The sequence below is a fragment of the Tenrec ecaudatus genome, chromosome 12, assembly GCF_050624435.1.
Source record: "Tenrec ecaudatus isolate mTenEca1 chromosome 12, mTenEca1.hap1, whole genome shotgun sequence".
Taxonomy (NCBI): domain Eukaryota; kingdom Metazoa; phylum Chordata; class Mammalia; order Afrosoricida; family Tenrecidae; genus Tenrec; species Tenrec ecaudatus.
The window spans coordinates 56,768,684-56,783,801 of NC_134541.1; the positions used below are offsets into that span (position 1 = coordinate 56,768,684).

General features: G+C 52.2%; 1 protein-coding gene across 1 annotated transcript in view; it reads left to right on the forward strand.

Annotated features, from left to right (window-relative positions):
* IGSF9B (immunoglobulin superfamily member 9B) overlaps positions 1 to 15,118 on the forward strand; it is a 57,507-nt gene that overhangs the window by 24,086 nt on the left and 18,303 nt on the right. The window contains exons 8-17 of the mRNA XM_075564070.1: positions 1,219 to 1,361; positions 1,633 to 1,773; positions 1,850 to 1,966; positions 2,248 to 2,398; positions 3,525 to 3,636; positions 7,103 to 7,278; positions 8,750 to 8,976; positions 9,697 to 9,781; positions 11,563 to 11,724; positions 12,013 to 12,058. Coding sequence (XP_075420185.1) covers positions 1,219 to 1,361; positions 1,633 to 1,773; positions 1,850 to 1,966; positions 2,248 to 2,398; positions 3,525 to 3,636; positions 7,103 to 7,278; positions 8,750 to 8,976; positions 9,697 to 9,781; positions 11,563 to 11,724; positions 12,013 to 12,058 — 1,360 coding nt within the window. The remainder of the gene's footprint in view (positions 1 to 1,218; positions 1,362 to 1,632; positions 1,774 to 1,849; positions 1,967 to 2,247; positions 2,399 to 3,524; positions 3,637 to 7,102; positions 7,279 to 8,749; positions 8,977 to 9,696; positions 9,782 to 11,562; positions 11,725 to 12,012; positions 12,059 to 15,118) is intronic.

Genomic DNA, 15,118 nt, shown 5'->3' on the forward strand with positions numbered 1-15,118 from the left:
CTCACTAATAATCAGAAGGGACTCGATGGGAGGGCGCTATTGGATTCACAGACGGGGGCATGCCAGAACCTGATCTGGATTCTTTGCAAGCATGGAAAACAGACAGTCTTGACAGTTGACAGGCTGACAGGTGAGAGAAGCGCAGGGGGTCCTTTGGGACCTGTGGGCTGTAGGTTCCGGAGGGCAGGGGCTAGTCTTTCTGGCCGCCCAAGCACTTATGCTTAGCTCCTGGGAGCATGAAGTGTTTATTTCAATTTTGTTTATTTCTGTTCCGAAACCATTTTGCTGGGAATTAATCCAGATATCATACCATTCCATAGTCCAATCACATCAAGCCTTAGTGTGCAATTGCCGCTACACCCAGTCTCAACGCAGTCCCGTCCTCCTTGAACTCAACATCTGTTCCCTTTCACCCACCACTGCACAGCCCCTCCCTCACTGCACCCCTTAAAATCTTTAGTCTACTTGCTCTCCTTATAGGGTCATCCATCCTGGGATTTACATACTGGAAAACAGAAAAACACGTAACAGAAATTCAAGAGGGTGATTTCAATGACACAACACATCTGAGATAACCCCCAATATGAGCAAACAAAAACCCCAATACAGAAAATTTTGAAAACCAGATCAGGCCTAATGTGTATCCGGGGTAGGGGGTGGGGGTGGGGCACAACTGACGGATAAGGTTCTGACTATTCAAGTTAGGTTTCTCATTTTGGTCTTCCATACGCATCTCTCCAATGTTCTGTGTTTGGTAACCAGGATCTTCCCATCCCTCTCTTATGGAGAGAGGGAAATCACTGGAGGTGTATTTCCTCTGTAGATCCTACAAATGTATCTTGGCCTTCCACTGTCATCCATAGCCTGCTGCCAACCAGAGTCTCACAATTTAGCCTCGGATGCTATTCCCTCATTCGACTTTAGATTTTATGATTGATACAATCCTTCGGTGAATGATGTTGGTGTGCTTCTCCCTTGTGGACTTAGTTGACATCGCACTGAGAAGGCTGCTTGCCCCAGACGCTATTTTATCGGATAGCCAGGCATCATCTAGTGTCGTCCCCACACTTATTGACGACAGAGAGGGAGCATGTGAAGGCAGGTCTATGCAGGGTTAAGCAGGGATGGGTGGGAGGCTTGGCCTCCTTTTGGGTGTCTCACTGGCTCCCCACACTGTGTCTTTTCCTCTCCTGCCCCACACTGTTTCATCCCTTGCAGATCCGGCCCGTGTCCTCAACATGCCACCTGTGATTTACGTGCCCGTGGGCATCCACGGCTATATCCGCTGCCCCGTGGACGCAGAGCCACCAGCGACCACGGTCAAGTGGAACAAGGATGGCCGGCCGCTACAGATTGAAAAGGTGCCAGAGAGGCCTCGGCCTATGGGGCCATGCTTCCTCTGGGGGTCTGGTTCTCTGCCAGCTCGAACACCGGGAGCAATGCAGAGCTGCTTCTAGTGGTCTGTGGCAGGCAGGCAGGTGTTGGCCTTCTCAAAGTGTTTGCTCACCTGCTGTGACGCTCGGACCCCCAGCCCACAGCGTGTGCTCTGTCAGCGCTGCTTCTTCCACTGGCCGGGTGGGGGTGGGGCAGAGTGTCCATTCTCTGAACACTGTTCCTCATCTGCTCCAGCAGAACCTGGGCTGGACCTTAATGGATGACGGCTCCATTCGGATTGAGGAGGCCACAGAGGAGGCTCTTGGCACTTATACCTGTGTGCCTTACAATACCTTGGGGACCATGGGCCAGTCTGCACCTGCACGACTCGTCCTGAAGGTAAGGCTCCAGGGCTGCGTGGGATCATAGCGGAGCCCTTCCGAGTACAATGGCTTCACAGGCTGCCCTTCCGTAGGACCCTCCATATTTCACGGTGCTACCAGGCTGGGAGTACAGGCAGGAGGCCGGCCGGGAGCTGCTTATTCCCTGTGCAGCAGCCGGAGACCCCTTCCCTGTCATCACATGGAGAAAGGTACCTGCGGGCGCTGGCTTCCTGGGTGTTGGTTCCCTAGCCCCACCCCCACTCCCACCCCCAATCCACCCACTGAACCCGACAGCCCTGCCCCAGCTGGCCGGAAGCCTAGGGCAGAGGGGTGCTCCGCAGCGCACAGGCAGAGCGGGGTGGGCTGCCCCGCTTTGGTTGGGCACACACTCCTGAGGTGGTGGTGGGGCATCTCCTCCCCAGTCCTGACGTGGCCCTTTCTTCCCACACCCTGCTCCTCACCCACTTCCCCGACCCCCGGCTTGGCCAAGGTAGGGAAGCCCAGCAGAAGTAAGCACAATGCCCTGCCCGGTGGGGGCCTCCAGTTCCGGGCACTGAGCAAGGAAGACCACGGGGAGTGGGAGTGCATCGCCACCAACGTGGTCACCAGCATCACTGCCAGTACCCACCTCACCGTTATAGGTAGGTGAGCTCTGAGGGGCCCCTCCCAGGTGCTGACTGCTGGCTCAGGATGGTCTATTGTGCCCGCCCATTCCACTGGGGGCAGACCCCACTCCAGACATCGTGGAAGGAAATGCCACGCGGGCCCCATGCTCAGGGGATTTTTTTTTTCCGATGGGGGAGAGGTGGGCAATATGTTCGCAGCAGCTGCCTGATGGAAAGGAGACATAAGCCGTGCTCCTCCCACCTGCACCCCCACCCCCACCCCATCACCTGGGTCATGCTGACCCTTCAGTCATCCGGAGCAGCAAGTGGAAGCTGGAAGGTCCGGAGAAAGGGTTCAGCAGCAAAGAATTGTGTTGCCCTGGGACTGGGGAGGACAGAATGCGGGAGGCTTGGGGAAGGGGTGGGGGTGTGGCTTGTCTCCCAGCTTCCCGGGGCACCTGAGCATCACACATCTATTTCCGGTTCCCTGAGCTGCCCGCAGGATCTCGATATCTTGGCACCGTAGCTCCTCCTTCCCGAGGTCCCAGAGCTGTACCGTGCTAGTAGTTAGCTCGTGGACGCATTGATGGCCCGTGGGAGGTGCTGCACCATTTGGTGTGTACCGCTCACGTGAGCCAGCGTGTTCCTCATGTCACATCGGTGGACATGGAGGTCAAGGGGGAGGGAATGCTTTGTCCCAGGGCACACTGCTAGAGAGTGGAGAGACCAGAACTCAGAAACTGGAGCTGAAGTCCTTCATCAGTGTCCTTGTTGCGGGCAGGATTGGCTGAGCTGAGCAGAATTCGTCCCATCTTTGAGAAGTCCCGTGGGCCACGGACGTGTTGTCTTTGCCTCTGAAGTGAAGGGGGAGGACTTCTGTCTGTCCAACAGAGTAGAGTCCGCAGGACTGGGCCTTCTCTCTTTGGTCTGTGTTCCTACACTCGTGCTGGTACCTGCCAGACTGACTGGATCTGGTCAAGCAGAGGGTCAGCCCCTCTGGGTCTCCCCCCGCCCCCAATTCGCCACTCCTCCAAGCCCCCACTGCTCACACGTAGGACTCTGCTACAATGACCACAGCATCTTGGCCTCCATCGAGTCCATGGGCATCTGGTGCCACTGTCTGCTGCTTTGTGCCGTCTGAGAGGTCCCCTGTCATCTCCAGGCACCAGCCCTCATGCCCCGGGCAGCGTCCGGGTCCAGGTCTCCATGACAGCTGCCAACGTGTCCTGGGAGCCCGGCTATGATGGAGGATATGAGCAGACATTCTCAGTTTGGTACGGACCTCTGTGAGTCACCCCCGCATGCTTTGCTCTCTGCTTCTCCCCTCCCAACTGCAGTCTGCCCCTGGGGAGTGGGAGTAAACGTTATGACGGGACAAGGCACTTGGCTTGCCAGACTTCCAGACAGTGAGGTGGGTTGGAGGCAGGGCCGAGTATCCTGTACAGGATGATGATGGCTGGGAGGGGCTTGGAGATGGCAAATTCCCAGCTGTCAAGGTTTGGGGACCTGTTTGGGCTATTGCCTCAATTTTCCAGCACCCTCTCCTGCCCTCTCCTGGTGGTCTCACTGCCTTTGTGCATGTGTGTGCGTGCATGTGTGCGCGCGTGTGTGTGTGTGTCCAGTGCTCATCATTTTCCCCAGGTTTCTCTGACCTCTGGGCTTTGTAAAGAGCCCAGTCCGAGGCTTAGAGCTAAATAATCTCCCGTCCCTTCCCCAGCCGTTTCAGAACCAGAGTGGGCAGTGGTGCCCACCCTCCTGGCCTTATCTCCGGGTCTGCATGTGCTCTAGGATACGTGGCTCACGGCCGTCAATGCCGTTTCTCATTTAGCTGCATGCAGCCATTCGGTCCTTTGCCCGGTCCTTGGGGTTTGGCAGTCATCTGGACGATCTCAACCATGACTCACCTGGGCAATGTTCCCAGCCGTGCGTGCTCCATCTGAGCCGAGGAGGTGTGGGGTGTGGGTGGGGGAATGGACGGGGCGATATGCATATGCCAGAGGGATCTCATGGGGATTCAGAGACCTCTTTTAAAAAATAATGTTGTGCTGTGTTTTAGGCAAAAACTAGGTTCCTACATAAGAAATTTTCTAAAAATTACTCTCTGGCGTTGTTTCCATTTTTTCCATGAGGTGCCTGCATTCCCATTGTGCCCATTCTGTTTGTTCTGTTTTCCTTAATCTTGTTGGCCTGCCCCACCTCACCCTCTCATCTTTGCTCCAGGGTAAATGTTGGCCATTTGGGCTCACTAGGTGGCAGTTTCCAAAAGTTTGTGGCAAAATAGAATGAAAAGATAATGATTAGTTTTTCCCCATGAACTTTTTGAAGCTTCCTTGTAGCGTTGACTATTTAAGGGGCACAGCATTCACAGGTGATAGGGTTTACTTTGAAAGTCAATCTCACTTGGATGGAAGGTGACTTCTGGGGTGGCTTCGGTTTTAGGGTCAAAGGATGTCTTAGGACAATAGTCTCCTGGGTTCTTCTGATCTCTTTTGGTCCAGAAGGTCTGGCTGGTTTGGGGTATTTGAGTTTTGTTCTGTATATTTTTTGTCATTGTATCAGGGATTCTTCCGTTTTGTTCCTGATGAGAATGGTCAGCAGGGGTATCCTGGCACCATCTAGTTGTTCTGGTCTTGGCCTAGATGAGACCGTGGCTTAGGCCAACTATTAGAGGCCTATGGGCTCGTTTCTTCTTATAATATTCCATTTCCTTCAGCCTCTTTAGTTCCAGATGCGTGAAGGCCAAGAGTTGCATCATAGCGAGCTGCTGGCAAGCTTTTGAAACTCCAGCTGCTGCTCGCCAAACGAGGATGCTCAAAGTTATCTTTCCGAACTGTGCTATCCCACTTGACCTTATGGCTCCATGACTCCATGACCTTTCTAAGCCTTTTGACCTAGCAAACCATGAGGTATTTGGATATGTCTCGGCAGGCTCTGTAACTATGCACCCCCCCATGTGCTTTATTGTATATGACTCTATGCAACACCCAGGACCATGTAGCAAGTGTCTACTCTCTACAAAGTAACTCCCCCTCCACCCGGTCCGACCCTAGTGACCGTCACAGAGTACAGCTTTCGATATGCACGCCTTTTCTTCAGACCGTGTACCGCGTGTCCTTCTGTGACACTCGAGGGCATGGTGTGGTCCTCACAGCGGCATCCTGCTGTACTTTGGTCTGGGCCCCCCTTTGCTATCCAGACATTTGTTGATGGGCGTTTAGGCATTGTCCGTCCTTTGGTGCTTGGTGCACTGAGGCCATGAAGGCAGACTGTCCGTGTCTCATCCCTTGTGTCGGTCAGATATATGCCTACAAGCGCGAGTGCTGGGTCAGAAGGTCTTTCTGTCACTCGCTTGTTACAGAAGCATCATACTGTTTTCTGTAGTGGTTGGACCGAGACTGCTTGGCACAAGGGGAGGGAGTCTGCCCATAGCCTGCCTTGGCGCTATGGTAGATGGCTTCCAGACCCTGGTTCACCTGGGCATTCTGAGCTCTGGGTAGGCATGTGGACTCAGATGTCAAGCTGGCCTGGATTCATTGTCCTCTCTGGGTCGCAGCTAGAACCCACCTTCCACCCCACCTCAGGCTTTCAGTGATAGAGTTGAGGGAGGCCTCTGCAGGCCCATGGGGCTCCCAGCTGGGTCGCCAGGGGAGGGCACAACTTGGCATGGCGGCATCATCTTTGGGGATGCCTAAGTTGACAGACAGGGTGTCTTTGCTGCCTGTGGTTCTGCTCCAGGCTTCCTCTTTGGCATCATTTCCTAACACAGCTAACTCACTTTGGTGCCCTGCGGAGGGTGAGAGCATGGTGGAGGCCAGGCATGAGCGCCCTCCTCCCTCGTCTCCGTCTCTAACTCTTTGTGCATCGACTCAGACATTTGCCGCTAGCTAGCTGCTTTTTGCTCTGCTTAAAGCAGCCTCAGCTCACCCTTCTGGGCCCACTCCGTAGTGAGCCCTCAGCCTGGAGGGGAGCCTCCTGGGCATGCGCTCAATTATCTAGCTGGCAACTAAGGAGGGCTGCAGGTCTAAGTCCCGTGGGCTGGTGTCTCCTCCCTGTGGTCATGAGTTGGTACTGCACCTAAAACAGCCAGCTCTGTGCCTGTGTCTGTGGTGCATGCTGATCCATGGCAGCACTCATCCCTGGGCGGGGATTTTCATGCACATTGCGGCTGTTAAGGCTTTAGGGGTCCTTGTCCTGTAATGGAGTGCCCCTGATCCTTCTTGTCATATGTCTCATATGTCCAAGAGAATACGTCCCTGGGATGTGCCCAGATCATTCAAATATGATTCAACCAAGCCCTCTGGTTAGTCTGGGCCCCTTCTTTGTGATCCTGGGAGTGGTCACCTAGGCCCCCTGGCCTCCGTCTGTAGGATTCTACTGCTGAGTGGCTCATGTGAGGTGCATGCCTGTTCCCAGTGTTCCCTCCCGCCATACCTGGCAGCGCCCTCTTCCTGAGGGAGTAGCCCACAGTGCAATGGGCCATGTCATCATTAGCTTAGTATGAATCACCCTCCCAGCCCCTTTCAGTACAGGGGGTATCAGCAGCTACAGCAGCGGGACTGGCCCGGACCCAGAAGGGCAGTGGGCAATACCAGCCCATTCTGGCCAGAACGCTCCTGCCCTTGAACCTGGGGAAGCCCACCCTCTGCATCTTCCTGAAGACCCTGCATGCACTCTCTTCTCTCCAGTGGAACCCACCTTGTCCCCTTGTGCCCTGCCCTCTCTCTATTTCTTTTTGGCCAGGATGAAGCGGGCACAGTTTGGGCCCCACGACTGGCTGTCCTTGCCCGTTCCACCGGGACCCAACTGGTTGCTGGTGGATACTCTGGAGCCCGAGACCGCATACCAGTTCAGCGTGCTGGCCCAGAACAAGCTGGGGACGAGCGCCTTCAGTGAGGTGGTCACTGTGAACACTTTAGGTGAGGGGCCGGGGGCTCTGGTCTCTAGAGGATATTACCCCGAGGTAGATGAACCGAATGATGAAGGTGTGGTCTTAGCAAGCACCATCCATTGCTTGTTATGTGCCAGGCCCCTTGCTAAATGCTTTGTACGGTTATGTCATTTGATGGCCCTCAAAGGACTCGTCATACAGGAGTCTGTGAGTTCTGCCTGCTCCTAAGCGCCTAGTCTCAGTTTAGAGCAGCTGTATTGGGCCAGATACCCAGGTGGAAGGTGGAGGCTTAGGAGTCTGTCCTTCCTTGGTAGGCCACATGCTGGCATCTCGCTAAAGCTTTCTGAGGCAATTAGCAAACCCTTTTGGCCTCCCTCTGTTTTGCCTGGTGGTCATTCCTTTTGGCCTGTGGCCTCATGTGGTGGCTCGTGTGGGGCTCTTGCCCTTGTTGAGTCCCCTGCTATATGCCTGCTCATCTCCTGCTGGGCCTGGCTGCTCACTCTGCCACACCTGGCTCCAGCCAGAACGGCTCTTCTCTCTGAAGCCAGAGAGCAAGCAGCTCCAACCGACTGTTCCCAAGATGCCCTGCCTCGTTCTCAGACTCTGCTTTGCTACCACCCAGGGGCCTGCGCTGATGCGATGCTAACCTCAGTTGCTCTCTTTGGGCTCCCGCTTCTCCACCTGTCCAAGGAGGGGGTTGACAGGATGGAAAAGGTAGCCCTAGTTTCTTGGAAGAGAACAGACGACATTTTAATTACATTTGGTTCTTCCTATATCCATGCCCCAACCTTCTTCTTTTTCTTTTTACGTTCCCCCTACCCCTCCTACCTCTCTTTCTGAGCAGACTATTCCTCCTACGGTACCCCGCAGCACCACAGCTGAGTGCTCAGCTGCCAGCAGAAAAGTGGACCGTTTGGACCCACCAGCCACTCCGTGGGAGGATTTGTCATGGCATTTAGCTTCCATAAGAGTGGACAGCCTTGGCAGCTCAGGGCAGTTCGGCTCTGTCCTGCAGGGTCACTGCGAGTCAAAATTGACTTGGGGTCCTGGGTATTAACTGCTAATATGCCCAAGCGCTAACTATAAGGTTGAGGCTTCTAATCCATGCATAGGCACCTTGTAAGAAAGGTCAACCGGTGATCTACTTGGCAAAAACCAGCCTTTGAAAGCCCTGTGGATCTCAGTTCGACTCTGAGACACACGAGGCTGCTGTGAATTAGAATCATCCCGATGGGCACTGTGGTTCTTGACTTCATGCCTCCCCATGGTTCTTCGGAGAGCCTCTGACAGGAGCACCACCAACCTCTGGGACCGGAATTCTCACCCTGGGGTCAGGCAGGCAGACCAGTGATGTGACATGCTCTTGCCCCTGAAATGGCGATGCATAAGTGCGGGGGACCCGTGGCCCCAGGGAAGTGTGTCTGGGCAGGACAGTGGGAGGGTGAGGACGCAGGCACTCTGCACTTCCTTCAACCCCCTCCCCATCTTTCTGGTCACAGCGTTCCCTATCACAACTCCAGAACCCCTGGTGCTGGTTACTCCACCAAGGTGCCTCACAGCCAACCGGACCCAGCAGGGTGTGCTTCTGTCCTGGCTGCCTCCTGCCAACCACAGCTTCCCCATTGACCGCTACATCATGGAGTTCCGGATTGGGGAGCGCTGGGAAACCCTGGATGACATCATTCCAGGCACCGAGGGAGAATTCTTTGCAAAGGACCTATCACAGGTAAGGACCTGATTTACTCTGCCTCTCCCCCCACCTAAATTCTGGAGATAGCATGCCTCTTTCTAGGGCCATTGGGAATTTCAAGTAACCCAACTCAGGCTAGGGGTGACGAGGAACACCGAACCTATTGCTGTAGTCTCCCATATCTGCTCCCAAGATCTGGACTCCTCCTAGCATGGCAGTGGAAGCCCATTGGAGGGATGTTCTGTACTGAGGGTTTCCGGAGCATGGGCATGGGCAAGAGCGGGCTGGAGCCCGCTGTGTGTATTCAGAGCACTGGCTTCAGTCCTGGCTACCAGGCTGCCTCAGCTTGGATCGATGGCTTCCCAGGATTACCTGCCAGGGAAGATCTCCTCATCAACAACTTGGGGCCCCTGGGGGAGAAAATAATTTCTCTTTCCAGCTGACCCTCTTTAAGCTTTGACAAAACCATGCCCAGGGGAGGGAAAGCAGCTGGCCTTGTTGAGACCGATGCTCCCATCCTCTTCTCCTGACACTGTAGCTGCCTGAGGTGCTGGAGTCGAACACATGTCTTCCCTCATGCCAAAGATGCAATCCCATGCTTGTGGTTTGAAATCAGCCCTGGGTTGGGATCTACACCTCATAACTTGGCAACTGCTCCAAACGGGGCTTTCGTCTGTGAAAGGCCATATGTTGTGGTTGGAGGGAGTCAGGGGGGGGTCTTGGGCCTGCTGACAGGGTGCTGTCCCCGGACTGCAGGACACCTGGTATGAGTTCCGGGTTCTGGCTGTCATGCAGGATCTGATCAGCGAGCCCAGCAACATTGCCGGCGTCTCCAGCACAGGTACTCTGGGGGAGGTCATCTTGTGACTCTCAGGATGGGCGCCCCAGAGGCAAGCGCGGGTCTCTGTGTGGAACAACTAATTGGAAAGGAGGGCACCCAACCCCAGTTGAAAGCGCATGAGCTATGGCATTTCTTACACCCCTGAGACCTACATTTCTGCTTTCATAGTTTATTTGGCTAAAAAGACAGGATACTAACAGGTTCTATAGGATGCTCCCAGGTAGAACTGCAACCGGCTTCTCATGCTAGTGGTCAAAAAAGAACTCGATTTAATTGCTATTTGCCATCAGTTGTTAGCCCTAATGGGGGTGGGATGGGGAACCGGAGGGAAGAGACGACAGGTCTATCCATGTGTATTGATTGCCTATTCTAAGACTTCCTCATAGTTTATCTGTTTCTTTATACAATTACTGTTGGGTGCTTACCCCTCATCGCCTTCCTCTCCCTACACATCTTCAGGACGAGGCTCAGTGGCCTCAGCAATGGCACCCTCTTGACAGACAGAACCCTCAGAGTCACATTCAGGGACTCTTGGGGTTTTCAGGCTGGTGTGGGGCCCACAGGAGAGGGTCCTGTGGGGGAAGGGACATGGAGAAGGGAAGGGAGACTTTTGTTATATATTTGGAACCTTTTTAAAAAATAAACAAACCCCAAATATACAAAGGTAGTCCCAATAGGTAGCAGATCCCAGCCTCCTCTGTCCTTAGCTTTCCTTCAGGCAGGAGGCAGGAAGATGGAGGAGCAGCAAACAGCTTGTAGCTGAATAGAAGACTTGGGGTTTTCACAGGCTCGTTCTCAGGAACTTCTGTGCACTCTTCATTTCACGAGCGACTCTCAAAGCCTCCGGCTGGGGGGTGAGCATGCAGTGACTCCAGTCCACTTCCTTTTCGGTCCAGCAGCCCCCAGGCTGTAGCGTTCACTTCCCACCCCACCACATAGCCTGATCTGGACTATTTTATTTTTTACCCTCGAGTATAGACATAGCAATGCATCCTGGACAGCTCTGGGCTTGTCCCTGTGATGAACCCAAGTGCCAAGTCGCACTGTCTGCCATGCCTCTCCTGTGAGGTATCATCCAACACATGAGAAGCAGGAGACCTGGGGCTAGTCTTGGTCTCTCGCCAACTAGCTGGGTGGGTTGGGACCAGAAAGGGGCTCCACTCTTTATCTGTAAAGTGTCTTCTGTCCCTCCCAGCTCTCAGGTTCCCTCTCTGAGAGGAAAGACAGGCTGCCAAGTTGCAAAGCCCGCACCGCAGAGATGGCTAGACTTGGATTCTGGGGTAACCACTCTGATCAGGGTTGCAGTATTGGGTCTCAGGTATCTGTACACCTGGCCCCTCACTCTAATGAGATGGCCTGGTGTTAGGGAGAAGCGACTGGACTAGCAGTCAGTGAGCATCTGGATTCTAGTTCCCTCAAACTCAGAAAATCACAGTTTTCCCTCCTGGAGAAGGAAAATATTGCCAGCTGGGCCGTCTACCTCAAGACGTTACCTTGAGGAGAACTGATAACATGTATGGCACTAGGCCAGTGTAGCTCATTGTTCAAGTGTGTATGCGCATGGGGAGAAGCGACGGATGTTACTGACTCTTTACCATGCTGCGCAGAAATTAGTTTGCTGCCCCACACACTCCCGCTCCTCTACTGATGACTTGTCTGCAGTGTTAGAGAGGCATCTTGACCCGACACTGCCTGTCCTTAGAGATGGGCGGCATCTTGGGAGACTGTCACAAATGTGGGGCACCGGAGTGGCATTCTGAGTGCCCCACCCTCCTCCACAGACATCTTCCCCCAGCCGGACCTGACTGAGGACGGGCTTGCTCGGCCGGTGCTGGCCGGCATCGTGGCCACCATCTGCTTCCTGGCGGCGGCAATCCTGTTCAGCACCTTGGCAGCCTGCTTTGTCAACAAACAGCGCAAGCGTAAGCTGAAGCGTAAAAAAGGTGGGTTTCACTCCACCCTCTTGGCCTGGTTCCAAATGCTCCTCTCCTATAAATGAGGGTCATCCTTGGAGATATGGAAGCTGGCAGGAGTCACTTTGAAAGACTGAGGTGGGAGACATGGGTGGCTCGGGAGAGTCTGCGTGGAGGCCGGGCATGGTGCTGTGCCTGAGGCGAGGAGGAGTTTGTCCTTTGTCAGGATCCTTCCCGTGGGTGGTACCTGGGGCCACCCATGTGGGGTCCATGGCATCTCCGCCTTAGTATTTCTCTTTCCTTCTCTTTTCCTTCTAGACCCCCCACTCTCCATAACTCACTGCAGAAAGAGTCTGGAGTCTCCGTAAGTGTCTCTGACCTAGGAGAAATGACTATTTGTGGTCTATGGGGAGAGATGGAATGTCAGTGTCCAAGCTGGTTATGGCTGGTCAATCCAAGTGTTAACTGTGCGCTTTCCACATGAACGGAGGAGAGCAGATTTGGGATCGTCCAAATTAGTGGATAACCTAAAAATCATTTCCCTTTAGTTTTGAAATGTGTGAGGCTACGTCAAAAAGTCTGGCTATGGGGTTCCAGCGTATACACATGCAGATTTATTCCAAAGAAAGCAAGTTTAAATGTGACTCTGAAATCAATGGATGGCAATATATGGGTATTCTTAGTGATCTACTTGTCTTAGTTTCTTTAAAACTCCAAGCACTAAGCTTACTGCCACCGATCGATTCTGAATCATGGTGACCTTGTATGACTGGCCCTTTGGCTTCCCGAGGCTAGAGATCTCTTTTTAAAAATCATTTTATTGGGGGCTCCTACAATACTTAGCACAATCCATATATTCATCCATTGTACATTTGTATATTTGTTGCCATCATCATTTTCAAAACATTTTCATTCTACTTGAGCCCTTGGTATCAGCTCATTCCCCCCCTCCCTCACAAACCCTTGATAATTTATAAATTTTTACTTTTTCATACCTTACACTGACCCATGTGTCCCTTCACCTACTTTTCTGTTATCCATCCACCAGGGAGGGGGTTATATGTAGATCATTGTGATCAGTTCCCTCTCCCCACCCCGAACCCCCCACCTTTTCCCCCCACCTTCCCCTCCTGGTATCTCTTCTCTCATTATTGGTCCTGAGGGGTTTATCTGTCCTGGATTCCCTGTGTTTCCAGCTTTTAGCTGTACCAGTGTACATCCTCTGGTCTTGCCGATTTGTAAAGTAAAATAGGGACCATGATAGTGGAGGGGAGGTAGCATTAAAGAACTAGAGGAAAGTTGTATATTTCACTGGTGCTATCCTGCACCCTGACTGGCTCATCCCCTCCCAGAGACCCTTCTGTAGACAGTGTCCAGATGCCTACAGATGGGCTCTGGCTCTCTACTTGGCACTCTGCCTCATTCACAATGATATGATTTTTCATTCTGGGTCTTTGATGCCTGATACCTGATCCTCTCGAGACCTCATGATCACATAGGCTGATGTGCTTCTTCCATGTGGGCTTTGTAGCTTCTCAACTAGATGACCGCTTGTTTATCTAGAAGCAGTTACGATCCCAGGTGCTATATCTTTTGATAGCCGGGCACCATCAGGTTTCTTCCCCACATTTGCTTATGCCCCCAGCTATCGTGTTGGGAAGGTGAGCATCATGGAATGCGTTGAGGGAGTACCTGAGTAGAGGCCCAATGTCCATCTGCAACGTAAATACTAAGTCTATAAATAAATGTACATAGATCTATTTCCCTACCGTTGTTTATTACTATATTCACATATATACATGCCTGTATTTAGACCTCTATAAATGCCCTTTGCCTCCTAGTTCTTTCCTCTATTTCCTTTTACTTTCCTCTTGTCCCACTATCATGCTCAGCCTTCATTTGGGGTTCAGTAATTCCTCTGGGTTACTTTGCTCTTGATCAAGCCCTACCAGGCCTCCTAAACCCTCCTCACCATTGATTTTAGGTCACTTGTTGTTCCCTTGTTCCTGGGTTTGTTAACACCCACTACCTTTCCCCCGCCTCCTCCTCTCCCGTGATCCCCCAGATCAGTCCCGTTGTTTTCTCCTCCAGATTGTTTATCCTGCCTATCTTATCTAGATAGACCTGCAGAGCTAATAATATGTATAAAAAACAAGACAGAGCAAAACAAAGCAACAAAAGAAAACAAAACAACAACAAAATGAATGACAAAAAAAAAGCTGGAGATCTTTATTGGTGTACAAAGCCTCATTGTTCTCCCACGAAGAGAATGGTGGGTTTGAACTTGTAGATAGTAGCCCAGTTTGTAACCTTCTACACCACCAGGGCTCTTTTGAGTTGTATTACGGCGCCATAAGAGAAACAAGGTCCTTTCAAAACATTTGCTTTCAAGGGGGAGCTATTGGAACAGTTAAGTTCAAGGTAGAGAGAGATGTCAGCTAAGAAAATTATGATTTTTTTTAGTGGATCCCCAAAGGGGGTGATCTTGATAGAATTTCTCTAAGGACACATAGGAGCTTATTATAATGAAGTTTCAAGAAAATTCAAAACTACGTTCATGAGAAAAAGGCCAGGAGTGTTGTACATCGGACACTGGATTTCACTGGGTGATCTTACTCCATCCATCTTAAAACCACAACCTCACCGCTTCAGGCACCATGTCATTCCCTAAACTCAAAGGGACATTTCAAAAGATCTAGACTAGAGACCCTCCCTCAATGATGGGAAATCGCGATGGAAAAGTGATGTGAAATTCTTTGGGGGAGGCCCAGAGGGATGGAAGCAATGCCTTCGGCTATTGAGAAAGAAGAGCTCTGAGTTTTGGTATTGTTGTTTAAGAACTGTTTCTCTGAGTCTGTAGCATGCTTTTGGACTTACCTCCACATATCTGTGACATCTTCATCTCAATAGATTCTCCTCCCCCCCCCCCGCCATAGGTATTTAACAGTATGTTGTTATGTTATCAATTAAGGGCTCCCATTTACTCATTTCTACCCAGATTATTCAGCGACAAGGGTTAGGTTTTTCTGTCCTGGGTGTTTCATTTCTGTTAATCCAGCCCCCTCACTTCCTTGTCTTTGGTTTAGAAGGAGGAACCATTTGGTTTCCTAGATGGTTTTTCTTAAAGACGCACAGCACGCAGGGGGATGATAGTCTTTAATTTGTGAGTCCCAGATTTGCCTTCATACCTTTTCCTTAGGCTCATATGAAAACGAGCTCGTATTTCTGGAGCTCTAACTTACGCCCATGGGGTTGAGGCTGGAGGACCACAGGTGTTCCCGTAGCAGGCACCGGCCTGAGTGAGTGAGTGGTAGCAGAGATGTGGCATTCGTCTGGAGGATGGGGGATGCACATTCAAATGACCGCGAGTGGCCCGGGGTCCCCACATCAGAGCATGGAGCTGGCCCGAGCGCCTTAGTCCGGT